The sequence below is a fragment of the Callithrix jacchus genome, chromosome 5 (genome assembly GCF_049354715.1).
Source record: "Callithrix jacchus isolate 240 chromosome 5, calJac240_pri, whole genome shotgun sequence".
NCBI classification, from domain to species: domain Eukaryota; kingdom Metazoa; phylum Chordata; class Mammalia; order Primates; family Cebidae; genus Callithrix; species Callithrix jacchus.
The window spans coordinates 78,309,036-78,327,637 of NC_133506.1; the positions used below are offsets into that span (position 1 = coordinate 78,309,036).

An 18,602-nucleotide genomic window follows, 5' to 3' on the forward strand; every position below is an offset into this window, starting at 1 on the left:
TCTAGGAGGCAAGGTGTTCTGGTTTCGGGTGTTTTCCTCCTTTTTTCGCTGGTTTCTTCCCATCTTTGTGGGTTTATCCGCTTGTCGTCTGCATAGTTGCTGACTTTTCGATTGGGTCTCTGAGTGGACACCCAGATTGTTGATGATGAAGTATTTCTGTTACTTGGTTTTCCTTCTACCTGCCTAGCCCTTTGCTGTATGACTGCTGAGGTCCACTCCAGGCCCTGCTTGTCTGGGGTGCACCTCTAGCAGCTGTGGCACAGTGAGGGATGCTACCAGTTTCTTTTTCTGCTATCTTTGTCCCAGGATGATGCCTGCCAAATGTCAGTCTTTTGGATATAGAGGGGTCAGGGAGCTGCTTGAGGAGACAGTCTGTACTTTTTAGGAGATCAGTTGCTGAGCTGTGAGCTCTGTTGTTCATTCAGGGCTGTTAGGCTTCTATGTTTGATTCTGCTGCAACAGAGCTCATAAAAAAAAACCTTTTTTTCTCAAATGCTCTGTGTTGGGGGGTTCGGGCTTTATTTTTCGATGTCCGTTGAGGTGTCCTGCCCAGGTAGGAGGCAGACTAGCCACTGTTTGCCTGCCGAGGCTCCGCCCTGCTGTTGTGTGATTCGCCCTGTTCCTGCAGGCTCTGCTGTGGTCTCCGCCACGCCCTGTGGTGGAGTCTCTTCGTTGTAGCGTGTTGCCTCGGCAACGGCAGGCTGCGTCAGCAGTGGGCGTGTATCTCAGTAGGGACGGGTTGCCTCGGCAATGGGAGGCTGCGTCAGCAGTGGGCGTGTATCTCAGTAGGGACAGGTTGCCTCGGCAACGGCTGGCTGCATTAGCAGTGGGCGTGTATCTCAGTTGGGGCGGGTTGCCTCGGTAGTGGTGGACGCCCCTCCCCCACAGAGCATCTCGGACTGTCTGCTCGGGATAGTTTGAAATCGTGGTTTTGTTCATCCCACTGGGTACCCCAAACGCTCTGTCCCTGCAATCCCCTGGGCTGGCCTACTGTCCAAGTCTCGTTCAGTCTCAAGTCCAGCCCTCTCAAGTCTCAGGTTGCCGGTTCAACAGGCACCCAGACAAGCGCACCCTGTGGGGATTGCTGGGTAGGGCCAGCCGCCGCCGCCCCGGCTGCCGGCTTTGCCAGGCAGACATACTGCCTGGCGTCCCGTGTCTTTTTTATACTTGGGAGTTTCCCCGTTCTGTGGGCAATAAAGATCAGTCTGGAAATGCAGCTCCAACTCACCTCTTTGCGGATTCAACGAGAGCTCCAATCCTGGTTTGTTCTCACAGCGCCATCTTGAGTCCTCCCCCACTAATTTAGTTTTAATATTTTAATACTCTTTTTTCTGTGCTTTTTGTGCTCTGTTTCGCAAATGTTGTTTTATCCCAGTGCCATAAAAATAATTCCCTGTATTTTAAATTATCACTGTTTTCCTTTTCTTATGTATGTATTTATTCACCTGGAAGTTATTTTTATATGGCAATCTAATTCTAATTTTATATCAATATTGAATTATCTTAATGTAACTTATTAATTAGTCCATCCCTAGTCTGCCTCCTGATTTTTAATATCATTTTCCTGTTTATATCTGGATCTATTTCTAGGTGTTTTACTTGTTGTTTTATTTATTCACCCCAGTATCATTTCACAGGTTTTTAACTGAGACAGCTTCATAAAGAGACTTGATTTCTGGTGGAACAAATCACTCTTTCTGGCTCTTTCTCAATAATGTCATTTTTAATCCTTTGCTCTTCCACATAAATTTTATGAAATATTTGTCAGAATCGAGAAAGAAACCCATTTGATTTCTTATTGAAATTGCATATTTGGGAAAATGGTGACCTGATCATCCCTCCATGAACTCGATATTTCTCTCCATTTATTTATGGTTTCATTTATTCCCTCCAATAGTATGCTACAGTTTTCACATGAAGATCTGGCACATCCCTTTATCTATTTATTACTTACTTGCTTTATGAGGGTTTTTTTTTTTTGTATTTTAGTTGATAACATTTCAAATAACAATTTGTGTTTGCAGGGTACAAAAATGTGATTTAATTTCCAGTATTAATTTTGTAGCCAGCAAGCTTGTTGTTAAATGCTCTTATGAGTTCTGGTTGTTTATGTGAATATTCTCTTAGATTTTCTATGTAGAAAATTAGATTTTGAACAATAATAGTTTCATTACATCTTTAACTATTGCTATACATTTTATTTTATTATTAATTTTTGCACAGCCTAGGGCCTCCTATATAATGATGAATAGAAAATACAGGGTCAGGCGCAGTGGCTCAAGGCTGTAATCCCAGCACTTTGGGAGGCCGAGGTTGTTCGATCACGAGGTCAAGAGATCAAGACCATCCTGGTCAACATGCTGAAACCCCGTCTCTACTAAAAATACAAAAAATAAGCTGGGCATGGTGGCATGTGCCTGTAATTCCAGCTACTCAGGAGGCTGAGGCAGGAGAATTGCCTGAACCCAGGAGACGGAGGTTGCAGTGAGCCGAGATCACGCCATTGCACTCCAGCCTGGGTAACAAGAGCGAAACTCAAAAAAAGAGAAAATACAATAGCAGTCATGTTTGTCTTATTCTTGATTTGAAAGAGAATATTTCAGTATTTTACTATTCGACATGTTTGCTTTGTGTTTGGGAGTGATATCTATTATTAAAGAGAAATCTCGTTTATTCTCAGTATGCTAACAGTTTTCAGAAACTTGCATCTATTTCAATGTCATATTGTTTTACTTTGTTAATCTATTAAAGTAGTAAATTATTTTCATCGTTTTTTTCTAGTATTTATCCTTGCATTTCCAGGATAGGGTTTACACTTGGTCATCATATACTAATTTATACATATTTAATTGGGATTATTTGTCATTCATCAGGAAGAATGAGCGTATAATTTTACTTTCACATTTTGCCTCATTAATACAGTGTTTTCATCTAACTTTCAGATTTTTGCCAATCTGGTAAAAAAATGATAATAAGGTGTAGTTTTAATATACATTTTTATTATGAGTGACATCGACTATCCATGTTTGTTAACCTCACTTGTGCAAACAAAAAGTAGCTAAGCATAGTTTTGATACAGTTCTGATATTATGTGAGGTGAAGCATCTATATATTCAACAGAAATTTTTATTTCCTTCACCAGAACTTTCCTTTCATATCCTTCACCCCATCTATCTATTGAATTATTGATTTTTTCTTTATTTGTAGAGAATTTCTTTGCATATTAAGATTAGCCACTTTAATCTGAGTTAACATATTTTCTTAATTTGTTATTTGTGTTTTGCAATCATTGCTATGCTTTGCCTATATTTTCATTAAGAAATATTTTTATTTTTGTGCAGCCAGATTTATCAATTTTTATGCATGCATGAGATTCATTTTTCTTTTAACATAGGTTAATTTAGTTAGAGTTAGAAAAATCCTTCCCCACTCAGAGATTATTTCTCCTATTTTTTCTGTCATTTTTCTCACTTTTTTAATAGTTAAATCATTGATCCCATTGGCATTTACCCAAGCATACTGTATAAGATCAAGACTAACCATAATTTTTTTCAGATCCCCATTTTCCTAATGCAGTACCATATACTGAATAGTTCATCTTCTCCCCATTGATTTAAGACATCATGCTTATCATGTACTAAATTCCATGAAGCCATTCTGCTTTTTCCCCTTTTTCTCTCATAAACAGTGATAGCTTACTCTTGTTAAATATATGGACCTATCTGTATGTTTGTTATGACCCTTTTCACTGGGGGTCCTATAGCTGTTTTTGATCCTATTCGCTATGTTTTCTTCTAAATATTCAGCTTCTTGGGGACACAATTCAAAAGGAGCAAAAAATACAGTAGTTAGGACACAAATGCTTTGAGCAAAACAAGAAAAGACAGTTGAAGGCTCTTGTGCTACCAACTCTCTATCCCAGGACAAGAGGGTACCCTACACTCTGTTCTAGTCACTAACATACTCATTCTTCTGCCCTGGTTTTGGAGTAGACATGGTGTCTGTCCAGTTTCACCAGCGAGAGCTGGAATATGGCCTAAAAACCATTGACCTGTGTCCCAAAGTAGGATAACCTTCCATGTCTGATTGCATCATTTAGCAAGATGCCAAGGCTGCCCTATCTGTGCTCCATTTTTTTCCCAGCAGAGATCCCAGATCTCTACTCTGATGATGAAGTTGAAAACATCATAAGCAATGTGAGGAATGAAGTCAAGAACCAGGGTCTGGTTGACAACAGAGAGAATTGTTGGAAGTTCTTTATAGATCGCGTTCGGCAACAGCTGAAGGTAAAGAGTATTTACTGACGGGCAGACAGAGACCAGAGGTAATTCATGGGAGTTTCCATTGATACTTCAGGCACAACTGTCCCTGTTGATTGTCTAGAGTGGATGGTGAATGTGCAGCATCCTTCTCAACCTGAGCACAGTTGCAAAGACGCTCTTCTCATCTGTTTTAAGGGCAACAGCATCCCTTGTGGATCATGCAGTCCCAGCATTTTTGATCTCTTGGCTAGTGAAGCTGGCTAGCTTTTACAGAATTTTGTCTCTGTTGGATGTGCTTCCCAGTCTTCTGAGAGCTAGAGAACCCAAGGCTATATATGCCTCTCTGTATTTCTCTGATGCCTTCCTGGTTTTCCCCACCCTTCTGACTTCTCAGGTGACTCTCTGTTTCTCCCCTGTGGGGAACAAGCTAAGAGTCCGCAGCAGGAAATTCCCAGCCATTGTGAACTGCTCAACCATTGACTGGTTCCACGAGTGGCCTCAGCAGGCATTAGAGTCTGTCAGCCTCCGCTTCTTGCAGAACACAGAGAGCATCAAGGTGAGAGGGAAAAGGAGACTCCCAAAGGTCCTTCCCAGCTGGGGTTACAACGAATTCCATGTCCAGATGTCAGGGTTAAAGATCAAGCTTGGAGAGTAAGTTTCCACATGGTGGAGGAATGGGTGGGGGGGTGAGCAGGTGCCTCCGATCTTCAACACGAGATAATCTTTTTATTTCTTGCTCCATGGTTTTAGCCCACAGTAAAGCAGTCGATTAGCAAGTTCATGGCCTTTGTGCACACAAGTGTCAACCAGACATCCCAGTCTTATCTGAGCAATGAGCAGCGCTACAACTACACAACTCCCAAGTCCTTTCTGGAGTTCATCAGACTCTACCAGAGCTTGTTGCATAGGCACAGAAAAGAGCTCAAGTGCAAGACAGAGCGGCTGGAGAATGGGCTCCTGAAGCTACATAGCACCTCCACCCAGGTGAGCAATGGGGACTTGGCAGGGGACTTGGAGGGGGCAGAAGCACTCCTTCCAGTGAACTGGAGGGATCACAATCAAGATCTGAAAAATATTTATGGTTTTCCAGGGACTTTCATGTCATAGTACCTATTACGTTTTCATTTGTTGCTTTCATCTCTGGCTTTTTTCTCTACATTGTAGGAGAGCTTCTCAAGTTTATCTTCATCCATAGTAACAGCATCCTCACCATCAGAAACAGTACCAAAAGTTCAGGCTGAGTTCCCCAGCAGAAGGACATATGCCCCACTTAGGTCTGATCCACCCTCTCTCATTGATACTGGAATCCCCTGAAGCACCTCTTCCCTCATCCTCTCTTTTTTTTTTTTTTTTTTTTTTTGGAGACAGAGTGTTGCTCTGTCACCCAGACTGGAGTGCAATAGGGCAGTCTCACCTCACTGCAACCTCTGCCTCCCAGGTTCAAGCGATTCTCCTGCCTCAGCCTCCTGAGTAGCTGGGATTACAGGTACCCACCACCACAACCAGATAATTTTTGTATTTTTAGTAGAGACAGGGTTTTATCATGTTGGACAGGCTGGTCTTGAACTCCACCCTCCTCAACCTCCCAAAGTGCTGGGATGACAGGCATGAGCCACTGTGCCCAGCACCTCTTTGTAGTTTCTTCCTTTTCCTTTCCAGTTCACTTCCCTCCCATCCTTAAAACCAAAAGAAATCGATGGTGAAAGGAAATGGGAAATGGCTGCATGATTCTACCAATTTTGTTTGTTTTGTCTTACTCTATCATTTGTCAAAGAGCCATTGGAACCTCAGTTTTTCAAACTGTCTCATTTCATGCATCTCTAAGTAGTTGCCTATCTCTATCTAAGTAGTTGGCCATTGAAAGAAGGCCCCTGTCATCCTGTCCTTGTTGTTTTTTTCTGTTTACTCCTCCAAATGGAACAAGTTCATTTCAGTCAATTTGTTCATCTTCCCTTGGGAGTTGGGGCCAACTCTTGCACCTGCTTTGCCTCTGCTCATGCCAATCAAATACTGCCTCCTTTATGACCCCTTTCTATTTTCTCTTCCCCAGCAGCAGAGCCAGCTTCTCATTAAGGTGATGAAATTTCATGAATTTGCACAATTAAACTAAAATCGGGATCCACCTAATTCTTGGACATCACATGTTTCTGTAATTATCTGAGCCTTTCATTTTGCCTTTAGAATTGTTCTGTTGAACTTTCTCCTTTGGCTTGTTTGCCCCACTTCAGTTTCTTGATTCAGAATTATTAAATGTACCTAAAGGATTTAAGTTCATTTAGTGGGATGCAGTAAGCTCTCACAATCTGTACACACAGTCTTTCTTCTGCTCAGGAAATGTTCCTTCTGTTACATGGTTTCATTCGTCAGATCTGGTCTCTCCTCTGGAAGCAATAGTCAGTTGGATGAGGTCCCAGTGCCCTGTATCTATTATGTTATCGTGTGTTGTTTTCATCCTGTTGGCTTTTTTCTCTACATTGTAGAAGAACTTTTCAAGTTTATTCTCACCAATACTAATTTAATAGTGTGTAATATTGTTTCTGCTTCCTAGACTTGCAATGAAGACTTTAATTATGCCGTTGAATTTTTAATTTCCTAACAACCCTTTCATATTTTATCCTTTTCTTTTTTTAGTGCATCCTATTGCTTTTTTTATTTTCGCCTGTTTTTCTGCTACAGTTCCATAGAAACGATCCTATTGATAATTGATAATGCCAAACAGGTTCTTCCATGTTTTTTCTAGGTCTGGTAATAGATCATTTTCAGAACTTTCTTCTTCTTCCTCCTTCTCCTCCTCCTCTTCTTCCTCCTCCTCCTTTCTTCTTCTTCCTCCTTCTCCTTTTCTTCCTCTTCTCCTCCTCCTCTTCCTCTCCTTCTTCTCACTTCTTTCCCTTCCTCCTCCACCTTCTTCCTCTTCTTCTTCCTCTTCTCCTTCCTCTTCTCCTTCTCCTTCTCCTCCTTCTTCTCAATGCTATTCCATTCTTTGCTCTGTAGTTTTATATAAGACCTTTTTTCCTTTATTTACCTTCAGGCAACATGAGACCAATTCAAACTCAATGTTTGCCAACAAATGGCATGTGCAAATTATCTGTGACACCCCATCCTTCCCTTTGTGTGACGACAAAAATCCCTTCCTAGGATTCCAGTTCAGGTCAGGGTAAGCTATACAGATCCCAGTCTAGGTCCTAGGAGTTTACCTTTGTTGTAGAAAGGTAACATCTTTTCTCTTGATCACTTCATTTGTTTCAATCTCTGAATCTGTAGCAAACAGCATAGGATACAATTTCAGAAGGCTGTACTACCAGATTTTTAAAAACATCTTCCACTTCCCCATTATCCTTCCTCTCCTCCCACCTGCCATGCCCTTACAACATTCTCCACCAGTACTGTTCTCCCTCCTATTTATCCTCTGGGAGTTGCTGGCCCATCTGTGTGAAGAATGGTTGCCAGAGAGTACGGGATAGGAAAAATACTCTGATCCTCTCATGAAGCAGAACCCAGTATTCTATTTTGTATAGAGCCTGGGTCTTTGAGCAGACACTGTAGAAAGCAAATTTCTGTGTTACTGTTTTAGGTGATCTCTATTTAAAAGGAGATGCCTAGCTTTCCTATTAGGTGACTCCAGCTCTAGATGCACATAGTGGAGAATCCTCTTAAGTCCTGGTCTTGCCCGGAGCCAGTACAGGTTCTTGTCTTTGCCACACAAAAGAATTTGAAAGCAAGACCAAAGTGATAGTACAGAAGCTTTATGCACACACTCAAGAGAGGAATGGAGGCAATGCTAAAAAGAACAAGCCACACCCAGCATGGTCAGGGCTCACATGCTATATGTATAAGCATAATGGAGGCACAAAATATTCTATATAATAAGGGGAGAGGTTTTCTGGGAAATAGGCAGTTCCCAGAATCAGCACTTTTCTTGACTAAATATGATTAATCTGGAACTATCATGGTGTCACTTCCATGATGGCGGCGGGGGGGGGTTTCCCATGCCAATTTTATGGTAATAGGGATATAATGAAGCCAAGGATTGACAGTTGGTCAGGTTTTTGGCCACCTTGGATTTAACCAGTTTCAGCCAGTTTCTTCTTTTTTACACTCCTATCTGTGCCTAAAGCAGGATGTCTGCAATCTGTTTGTATTGTTAAGCCTGTTGTGACAGTTCCTTTCTACTAGGGGCTGGGTCCTGGTGCTAACCTGTTTGGCCTTGTCTGCATTGCTTTTAGCCACCTGCAAGTAATCAAGTTCATTCCCTGCTAACTGCATGGCTCATTGGCCTCAGATTCAGTATCTGAGACCACTAAAAATGACCTTCTTATTTCATATTCTCTACTTCAATGAATGATGCTTCTATCTATCCAGTTCCCTAGGCCAGAAACTGCAGGGTAATTTTAGACTCTTCCCTTTCCTCAGTTCCCACATTTGAAATTTAGTAAGTTTTGTGGAACAATGAGAACACATGGACACAGGGAGGGGAGCATCACACACTAGGGTCTGTAGCAGGGGACTAGGGGGAAGGACAGTGAGGGGTAGGGAGTTGGGGAGGGATAACATGGGGAGAAATGCCAGGTATAGGTGATGGGGATGGAGGCAGCAAACCACATTGCCATGTAGATACCCATGCAACAATCCTGCATGTTCTTCACATGTACCCCCAAATTTAAACTGTAATAAAATATTTATATATTTAAATATAAAATAAAATAAAAATTTAGTAAGTTCTGTATGTTTTCTAATATCTCTCAATTCTGTCCTCTTGCTGAGTCCCTACTTTCTTTCTTTCTTTCTTTCTTTCTTTCTTTCTTTCTTTCTTTCTTTCTCTCCTTCCTTCCTTCCTTCCTTCCTTCCTTCCTTCCTTCCTTCCTTCCTTCCTTCCTTCTTTTGTTTTTTGCTCTGTCACCTAGGCTGGAGTACAGTGGCGCAATCTCAGCTCACTGCAACCTCTGCCTCCCAGGTTCAAGCGATTCTCCTGCCTCAACCTCCCAAGTAGCTGGGACTACAGGCACGTGCCATCATGCCCAAATAATTTTTGTATTTTTAATACAGACAGAATTTCACCATGTTGGCCATGGTGGTCTCAATCTCTTGACCTCATGATCCATCCGCCCCAGTCTCCCAAAGTGCTGGGATTACAGGTGTGAGCCACCAAGCTCGGCCAGATCCCTACTTTCAACATCTTTATTTAGACACTTCTTACCTGGATGATTTCAACAAACCAAACTCTCAATCCAGACTTATCCACTGCCTCTCGCATCATCTATTATGTTAGGCCATTCTGGCATTGCTATAAAATACCTGAGGCTAGGTAATTTATAAAAAGAGGTTTAATTGGCTCACAGTTCTGCTGGCTATACAGGATGCATGGCACTGGCATCTGCTCAGCTTCTGGGAAAGCCTCGGGGAGCTTTTACTGATGAAGGAAGGCAGAGGGGGACCAAGCATCTCACATGGTGAGAATGAGAGTAAAAGCAAGAGTTGGGGAGGAGGTGCCACACACTTTTAAATGACCACACCTCACAAGAACTCACTCACTATCACAAGGACAGTACCAAAGGGATGGTGCTAAACTATTCATGAGAAATATGCCCCTGTGTTCCACTCCCCTCCCACCAGGGCCCACCTCCAACATTTTACAATTTGACATGAAATTTCTCAGGTACATATATTCAAACTATATTGCCCATGCAGGTCAGAGTCCTTGGGATCGTCCTTAGTTCTTCTTACTCTCCTCTTACTCTCACACTGTCACCCAAGCCATCAGAACATCACTATTGGCTCTGACTTCAGAATATCCCCAGAATCCCACCACATCTCACCCCCTTCAATGCACTACTGCTGAGTCACAGGTATCATTTACCTTCAGAGTCACAAGACCCTTCTAACTAGTTTATCTGCTTCTACTCTTGCACCTCTGTAGTCTATTCTCAGCTAAGCAGCCAGAGTGGCCAATTTAGAACATAAATCAGAGGCCGGGCGCAGTGACTCACTCCTGTAATCCCAGCATTTTGGGAGTCCAAGGCAGGTGGATCACCTAAAGTCAGGGGTTCAAGACCAGTCTGGACAATATGGTGAAACCTTGTCTCCACAAAAATACAAAAATAAGCCAGACACGGTGACATGCTCCTGTAATCCCAGCTACTCAGGAGGCTGAGGCAGGAGAGTTGCTTGAACCCAGGAGGTGAAGATTGTAGTGAACTGAGACCATGCCATTGCACTCCAGCCTGGGTGACAGAGTGAGACCCCATCTCAAAAAGAAAAAAAAAAAAAACATAAATCAGACCATATCACTCTTCTGCTCAAAACCTGTGCCCCATTGCTCTTATCCCAGTGGCCTCCACAGCTCCTCCCCAGTCTGCCTACCCCATCCCTGTGACATCCCTCTCCAGCCAGGATACCTCGTCACTCCTCAGACATGCCAGGTCTTTGCATCTGCTATTCCCTCTGCCTGCAATGTCTTCCCTCTAATACCCTCATGGCTGAGTTCTTTGCTCAAATGCCACCTTCTCAGTGACTCCTACCCTGATGACTCCATTTTAAAGCACAACCCCTCACCACTTCTTGTTCCCTGATTCTGCTCTATTTTACTATTTTCCCATAGCACTTACCCCCAGCTAGCATATCTTGTAGTTTACTTATTTGTTACATTTATTGTCTGTTCTCTATCTCTAGCTGTTGGATACAAGGTCTACAAGAACAGGGATTCTTGTTAGTTTTGTCCACTGATGTATCCCAAGTGCCTAAAACGGTGCCCAGGCCAGGCACAGTGGCTCACGCCTGGAATCCCAACACTTTGGGAGACCAAGGTGGGTGGATCACCTGAAGCCAGGAGTTCCAGACCAGCCTGGCCAACATGGTGAAACCTCATCTCTACTAAAAATACAAAAATTAGCTGGATGTGGTGGCAGGCGCCTATAATCCCAGCTCAGGGTGTATATATATATATATATCTCCAGCAAGTATATATATATATATATATACTTGCCTATATATGCTCAGGAGGCTGAGGCAGGAGAATCACTTAAACCTGGGAGGCAGAGGTTACGGTGAGCCAAGATTGTGCCATTGCACTCCAGCCTAGGCAACAAGAGAAGAAAAAAGTAGTGCCTGAACAGAGTGGGAACTCATTAAATATTTGTTGAATGACTAAATTACTGAATGAATAATGTTCTGTTTAGTTTCCCAGACCGTATGCTGGTAGCACCCTGGACCAGCACCACCCTTGCCTATTTCTCCATCTTTGTCAGTTCTACCACACTCTACCCTAGACTCCAACAGTACTCTTGCAGTGCCCCCAAAACTCTACAACTAGTTCATATCTCTGATCTTTACGTGTGCCCCCCACCTTGTCATCACTTCCAAGACCTGACCATTTTGCATCCCCTGCTCCAGAAGTCCTTTCTAAATTCTGAGCAGTTCTGCATTCCCTTCTCTCTGGTTCCCTCCTTGAATTATGTTTCTCCTCCTGCATATATCAAGCTAAACTGCTATTAGTCCTTCAAGGGCAGAGATCAGGATTCATTTATCTTTTATCATCAGGAACTGACACGTAGCAAGCACTCTACAAATGGGTGAATAAATGGATAGGTGAATAGATGATGGGTGGAGAGGCAAATAAACACTGAACAGTCCCAGCATCACCTGCGAGCTCAGAGTGAGGGTGGAGGATAACTCTTGGCAATATTGTGCACATGGTATTCATTCCATAAACACTTAGTGATGGTTATAGTAATTCTTCTTCTGTTAAAAAAAATGGTATATATGGTTTCTAACTCTATAATAAACTCTTAATCTGCAGTTGCTTTTTTTGGTATAAAAAGACCAAAGTATACCACTAAAATATTGGTATAAGACTAAGGACTTGAGTTATTTTGTATTGGTATCCTACTATTTGATTATGAGAGGTTTAGATGCTCATAATCTGGTGGGAGTAGGCTAAATGAATGTTAGAGCCTTAGCTCAGAGAGAATACAGATCTATTTAGCAATGATAATTATGTTAGAAGTAGTAATGATAATTGCAATAGTGACAAAATTAACAATTATATGATAAAGTCAATAAACTTATTTATTCATTTTCTTACTTACTTATTTATTTATTTATATTTGAGACAGAGTCTTGCTCTGTCACCCAGGATGGAGTGCAGTGGCCTGATCTCAGCTCACTGCAACCTTTGCCTCCCATGTTCAAACAGTTCTCATGCCTTATCCTCCTAAGTAGCTAGGACTACGGGCCCATGCCACCACGCCCAGCTAATTTTTGTGTTTTTAGTAGAGATGGGGTCTCACCATGTTGGCCAGGCTGGTCCCAAAATCCTAGCCTCAGGTGATCCTCCTGCCTGGGCCTCCCAAAGTACCTGGATTATAGGCACAAGCCACCATGTCTGGTCAAAGTTCATAAACTTCAGACTTAAAATTTCATTCTTAGCACTGATCACAAATGTCGCTTTATTTTTCTACAGCTGAATTCAACATAGCTCTGGATCCATCTTATTCATTTAAGAGTAGAAAGCTCTTAATATTAATCTTGCATTTATTGTGACTTAGTCACATCAAATTCAAAACTTAGCTTTTGAGGGCAGTCAGTTCAGAGTGAAAACTCCCACAGGCCTTTTCCCTCTGAAGGGTCTTTTCCTCCTTCTTCTCTCTGTGATGGGCTTGGGTTTCCAAAGGCAGTTTGTCATGAAACATCCTATCCTGGTGGGCTCCTCCAGTTCTCATTGTCTCTGGTGACAAGGATCTTTAGGTGGCATCTTCTGTTTTTGCATCAGTGTCAACTGAAGCCTCATAGCTGGTATCAATGCATCCTTTCTCTTAGTATTGTCAGGTTCCCTTTTTGTGACTTAGGATTCACTTGTCCCTCACTAGCACTGCTCAGAGTCCACTGTCCTCCAAGCTCCTACATTTAACTCAGGTCATGAGTGAAAAGAGGGTTGTTGGATTGAATAAATGTTTATAAAAGACCTAACGGCCATTGTCAGTTGCCTGCATATAAGACTTAATCCACAATCTGTCAATCTGGAAACTTAAATTCAGTTTCTCTTGGGGTTTTCAAATAGTCTCAGGTCGTCAAACTTACCTGAAGTTGACAGCTTAATAATTCATGATGACACATTTAGAATTATTTTGATTGTAAGTGAAAAATTCTAACTCAAATTCATTTAGTGAGAAAAAAAACTAAAAATGAAAGAAAGGAAGGGAAGATGGGAAGGGATGGGAAGGAAGGTAGAGAGAGGAAAGAGAAAATCTTGAGTTTACATGATGTAGTTTTTGATGGCAACCAATGAAAATCCACCTGAAGTTGGTTTAGGAAAAAAACAAAACAAAATAAATAAATTGGTTCATCCTGGGAGGCAGAGGTTGCAGTGAGCCAAGATCGTGCCACTGAACTCCACTCCAGCCTGGCAACAGAGCAAGACTCCATCTCAAAAAAAAAAAAAATGAATCAGTTGTATAACTTAAAAGTCAGAGATAGAGCTTAATTTGAACAGAGCTGGAGCTAGAGCTTTCATGAGATTCTTTACATCTTGATTTTCCCATAGTTGAAGACTCTCACTCTCATTGGCCAAGTCAGGATCAAATGACGGCCAGAATAAGCTCCACCCGAGCTATAAGGAATTGGAAGGGGGAGTTCTCCAAAGGAAACTTAGACTGTGTTACCAGAATAAAGGTGAACATTTATTAGGCAGGCAAACCTTACAGGCATATATAGGACACATCTGTATCTAAAAGGAAAGCTTCTTTGAAATTCAAACTCATATCAGAAAGTGTTGGATGACTACATGAACACAGAGAAAGCAGGAAAATATCTCTATGCTTCTGTGTTAGTCCAATTTATGATGCTATAAAGGACTACCTAAGGCTGGGCAGTTTTTAAAGAAAAGAGGTTTATTTGGCTCATGGTTCTGCAGGCTGTACACAAAGCATGACACCAACATCTGCATCTGATGAAGGCCTCAAGCTGCTTCTTTTCATGGTAGAAGAAAAAGTGGAGGTGGTGTGTGCAGATATCACATGGCAAGAGAGGAGGCAAGAGAGAGAAGGGAGGGAGACGCCAGGCTTTTTAAAATAACCAGTTCTCAAGGGATCTAAGTGAGAACTCACTCACCCACCCTCACAGGAAGGGCATTCATCTCTTTATGACGAATCCACCCCCATGACCCAAATATATTCTACTTGTCCCCACCTCCAAAATAGGGGATCAGATTTCAACATGAAGTTTGGAGGATCAAATATGCAAACTATAGCAGTCTGCAGCCCTCATTGGAGTATTTACTGCTGCTGATCGCCCTGGGCTTTTTCTTCTTCTCTGGCAACCAGTGATGCTATCCCATCTTTCCCCAAATCCTAGAGCTGCCGGAGGAAAGAGAGTTCACCCCCATAGTCAATGCAGAGAAAACACTCCTTTTTAGTTCTTGTCAGTTTTAGTTCCTTCTCAGTTTTATGCCCAAGCTGACTAGTGCTCTGCAGAAACATCATGGGAAGCCTGACTGCTCCCTTTAGCATCATGAGCCTGTTTCTTGAAGAAGAGAGGGCCACCCACCACCACTGCATTGTCACCCTATTCAGTCAACACCATTTACCACCATGATACTGATTCAGAGGTTCAGCAGGGCTGCAGAAAAGGGTCTCTTTTTTATTCATGGCATGCTCACTCTTAACCTTCCCATCCAAGTGTGGGTGTGTCTAAATAAGGAGACCTCCAGAGTATAGCTGGGATGTGTTTTCAATAAGGAAGAAGATAAAGATTTAAAGTAACCATTTCAACTTCCCATTCTATTGCAGAAGAACCATACAATGAACCTGACTTATATCTCCTCTGGAGCTTGGTTGAGGGAGCCCTAGTTCTAACTGATGGGACCTTTCCATCACACCATGTCATGGTTTAAAAGCTGCGAAGCTCCTATTCACAGTGCTGGTGGTTATTTACCTTGGACCTGAGGTCATAAGCCATATCTGCAATCAACGAAACAAAACCACCACCAAAAAAAAAAAGCCACTTCAATTTTCTCAAATCTCCCAAGATTAAAAAGGAACAAAAAGTTACTGGTGTGTTTGCTGACTGGAGTGATTATGCTGCTCAGTCATTCTGATTTACAATTGCATCTTTGTCCCTGTAGAAATAACTCTGTGCAGCTGAACAACGGAAGATGGAGATGGATTAACCTTCCCACTTGTGAATATAAGACAAGTTCTAGGGAGCAGGCGTCCATTTGAGGTTAACACAAAGTCTCCCGTTTCTATGAATACACAAAATTAAAGAACATTCTCTTTTTTCCCTTTCCTTTTCTTTTCTTTTTGATCTGCCATGAAAAGGGAATTATCAGCAGCGTCTAAGCCTTGGTTGTATTTTTCCCCATGTGCATTTTGCATCATAAAGCATTTGAATCTGTTTGACGTGTTCCAGGAGCTCTGAAGTAACCTTTGGTTGTTGCGTGAAATAGACTACAGAAAAATGAGAGGCGGGAGGCCGTTCTGGAATGTAAAGCTTATGGGCCATATTGCCAATACAAATAGCTTCTTTACTTTCTAGAAATAAATAGGCCTGTGTCTTTCCTTTGCATCTGAAAAGGCCATTACACTAGGCCAGTGACTCTCAAACCTAGACGGGCATCAGAGTCACTGCTAAAGCAGATTGCCACCCCCAGAACTTCTGATTCAGTACATCTGGATTAAGGCTTGAGAGTTTGCACTTCTAACAAGTTCTAGGTGATGCTGATGCTGCTGGTCCAAGGATCACACCACTCTGCTGATCTGAATGTAGATAGAAAACTATTCTTCTCTTCCCAGCTCATGAACAGAGTAGACATTTTCTCAGGTGCTGATATTCCCATCACATTATTACTGCCTCCAGGTGACATATGATTTCAGAGGCTGGGCTAGATGGGAAATTCTGTTGGCCTGGGCCATTGGGATTCTTTAATCTGTTCATCTATTTCTAGTAAGGATCGTGTAAATAAATGAAGACCAATCAAATGAGAACAGTCAAAGGCTATTTATTCAGAGCTTGTTCTCCAAAAAGTCAGCCATCATCACTTTTGTTTAGCCACTCAAAGCCAGGCAGAAAAGTGGAAAAACTTTATAGTGAAAAGGGGGAAGGCTTCCAGTGTGCCCTGCAGTAGGCAGACTCACTGGAAGACAAGTGTTCTATGTGATTGGTTAGGGGAGCATGTTTGGCTCTCTCTGATTGGTCCATAGTTGGAAGCAGCAGTAGGCGGGCTCACTGGAAGTCAGGTGTTCTACGAGATTCATTAGGGGAGTATGTTTGGCTTTCTCTGGTTGGTCCATGGATGGAAGCAGCAGTAGGCGGGCTCACTGGCAGTCTGGTGTTCTACATGATTGGTTAGGGGAGCTTGCTTGACTTTCTCTGGTTGGTCCACAGTTAGAAGCAGCAGGAGGTGGGCTCACTGGAAGTCAGGTGTTCTATGTGATTGGTTAGGGGAGCATGTTTACCTTTCTCTGGTTGGTTCACGGTTGGGAGCAGGGATAAAAATTAAGGAAGTTGTTTATTATTAAGTCTTGGCTATTTGGGGGCCAGTTGCCAGTTTTTGTTTGTCTTCCTGGAATATGACTAGAGATAGCAGTCTGACTTCCTACAAGTCTGACTAAGCAAGCTGACTTCCTAGACTGATTATTGTAGTAAAGGGGTTGGTTCCTAAGCAGGTTGCTTCAAGTTGTGAATCAGTCAGTTTTTATATGTTCTGTCATCGTCCACTTGGACATTCAGTCTCTCAACATTCACAGTAAACATTCTTTTTTTATATCTAGTTAAATCTTTGGCATACTCCACATTGGCCACTTTTAATTAAAGTCTGACTGATCTTTATTAAGGGCCTAGTATGTGAAATGTATCATGTTAAGTACATGAAGCTTTATAAAACATAGCTACCAATGTCACTGAGAAGCAACCTAGGCTATTTGGGTATCAAGGCACCAAGGAGAAATGTCAGGGGCAGGCACAGTGACTCATGCCTGTAATTTTAGCACTTTGGGAGGCCGCGGCTGATGGATCACCTGAGGTCAAGAGTTCGAGACCAACCTGGCCAACATGGTGAAACTCTGGCTCTACTAAAAATACAAAAATTTGCTAAGCTTGGTGGCACATGCCTGTAGTTCCAGCTATTTGAGAGGCTGAGACAGGAGAATCTCTTGAACCCAGGAGGCGGAGGTTACAGTGAGCCGAGATCACACCACTGCATTCCAGCCTGGGCAACAGAGTGAGACTCTGTCTCAAAAAAGGAAAAAAAGAAAAAAAAGCCAGGGTACATGTTATTTAGGATATTTCAACATATTTACTATGGTGGAGAGAGGACATCCTGAGTTCCTGGGAAAGAAACCCAGATGGGGGAAGCCTGGTTCCATCTGAGAGCATAGCGTTGTACCTTTGTATCAGGAGCTGTCATCTGTCATCTCCACAGAGTTGGGTCCTCAGGTCATGCCCAAGAGGCCAATGACAAGTCCAGTGCCCAGAGTCCTTCTGGTCATGACTCCTGATAAGTCCCATGCTTCTCCAATGCAGGTGGATGATCTGAAAGCAAAGCTGGCTGCCCAGGAATTGGAGCTGAAACAGAAAAATGAAGATGCAGACAAACTGATTCGGGTGGTGGGTGTGGAGACTGACAAAGTGAGCAGAGAGAAAGCCATGGCAGATGGGGAGGAGCAGAAGGTGGCCCTCATCATGCTAGAGGTGAAACAGAAGCAGAAGGACTGTGAGGAAGACCTGGCAAAGGCTGAGCCAGCACTCACAGCAGCACAGGCAGCTCTCAACACCCTCAACAAGGTAGGAGGACTGTCTGCCATACCTACTTGTCCCTCGGGGGCTGGCAAACCCAGAGACCATCTTGGCATTCCCAAGAGTTGCAAGGACAAAGTTGTGAGGGTTTAGTTGTGGGCTCCAGCTGTCACTAATTTACTCACTAAGCAAGCAAACATTTCTTAGGACTATCTGTTCAGTTCCATGAGCTACCAATGAAATCTCTGAGATGGGAATCTTAGGACCAGCCAGAATGTGAAAAGTCAGCTGATCCAAACTCCTCACTTCACATATGAGAAAACGAAGGCCCAGAGTGGAGGACAGACTAGGCAAGAGCCATAGACTTAAATATTAGAGTAGAGACTTGAATTTACATCTTCAAAATCCAGTCCCAGAGATCTTCCTGCTCTGATAACCCAGGACCATTTTGCCCATGGGGTTCTATGGGACACATGAGCCCTTTAAGGTTCTTATGTTAAATGTCTAAGATAAGAGAAGAAAATAAGACGTTAACTTCAAAATATATTTTTAATCTATAAAATCAAAATTAGTATTTAATTAAGAGGCAACCACATAACTGTGTGTCAACTAAAT

General features: G+C 42.5%; 1 protein-coding gene across 25 annotated transcripts in view; it reads left to right on the plus strand.

The window, feature by feature from the left end:
- The window catches only part of DNAH9 (dynein axonemal heavy chain 9), a 422,325-nt gene that overhangs the window by 249,160 nt on the left and 154,563 nt on the right, over positions 1-18,602 (plus strand). For 21 of the 25 annotated variants that reach the window (XR_013535589.1, XR_013535590.1, XM_078373042.1 and 18 more), the window contains 4 exons: positions 4,144-4,286; positions 4,657-4,818; positions 5,013-5,246; positions 17,775-18,035. Coding sequence is in view for 23 of the 25 variants with exons in the window: in XM_078373042.1 (XP_078229168.1) it covers positions 4,144-4,286; positions 4,657-4,818; positions 5,013-5,246; positions 17,775-18,035 (800 nt within the window). In the remaining 2 variants the exon portion in view is untranslated. Of the gene's footprint in view, positions 1-4,143; positions 4,287-4,656; positions 4,914-5,012; positions 5,247-17,774; positions 18,036-18,602 lie in introns of those variants that run through there. The other 4 variants (XM_078373044.1, XM_078373056.1, XM_078373051.1 and 1 more) reach the window with 3 other exon arrangements.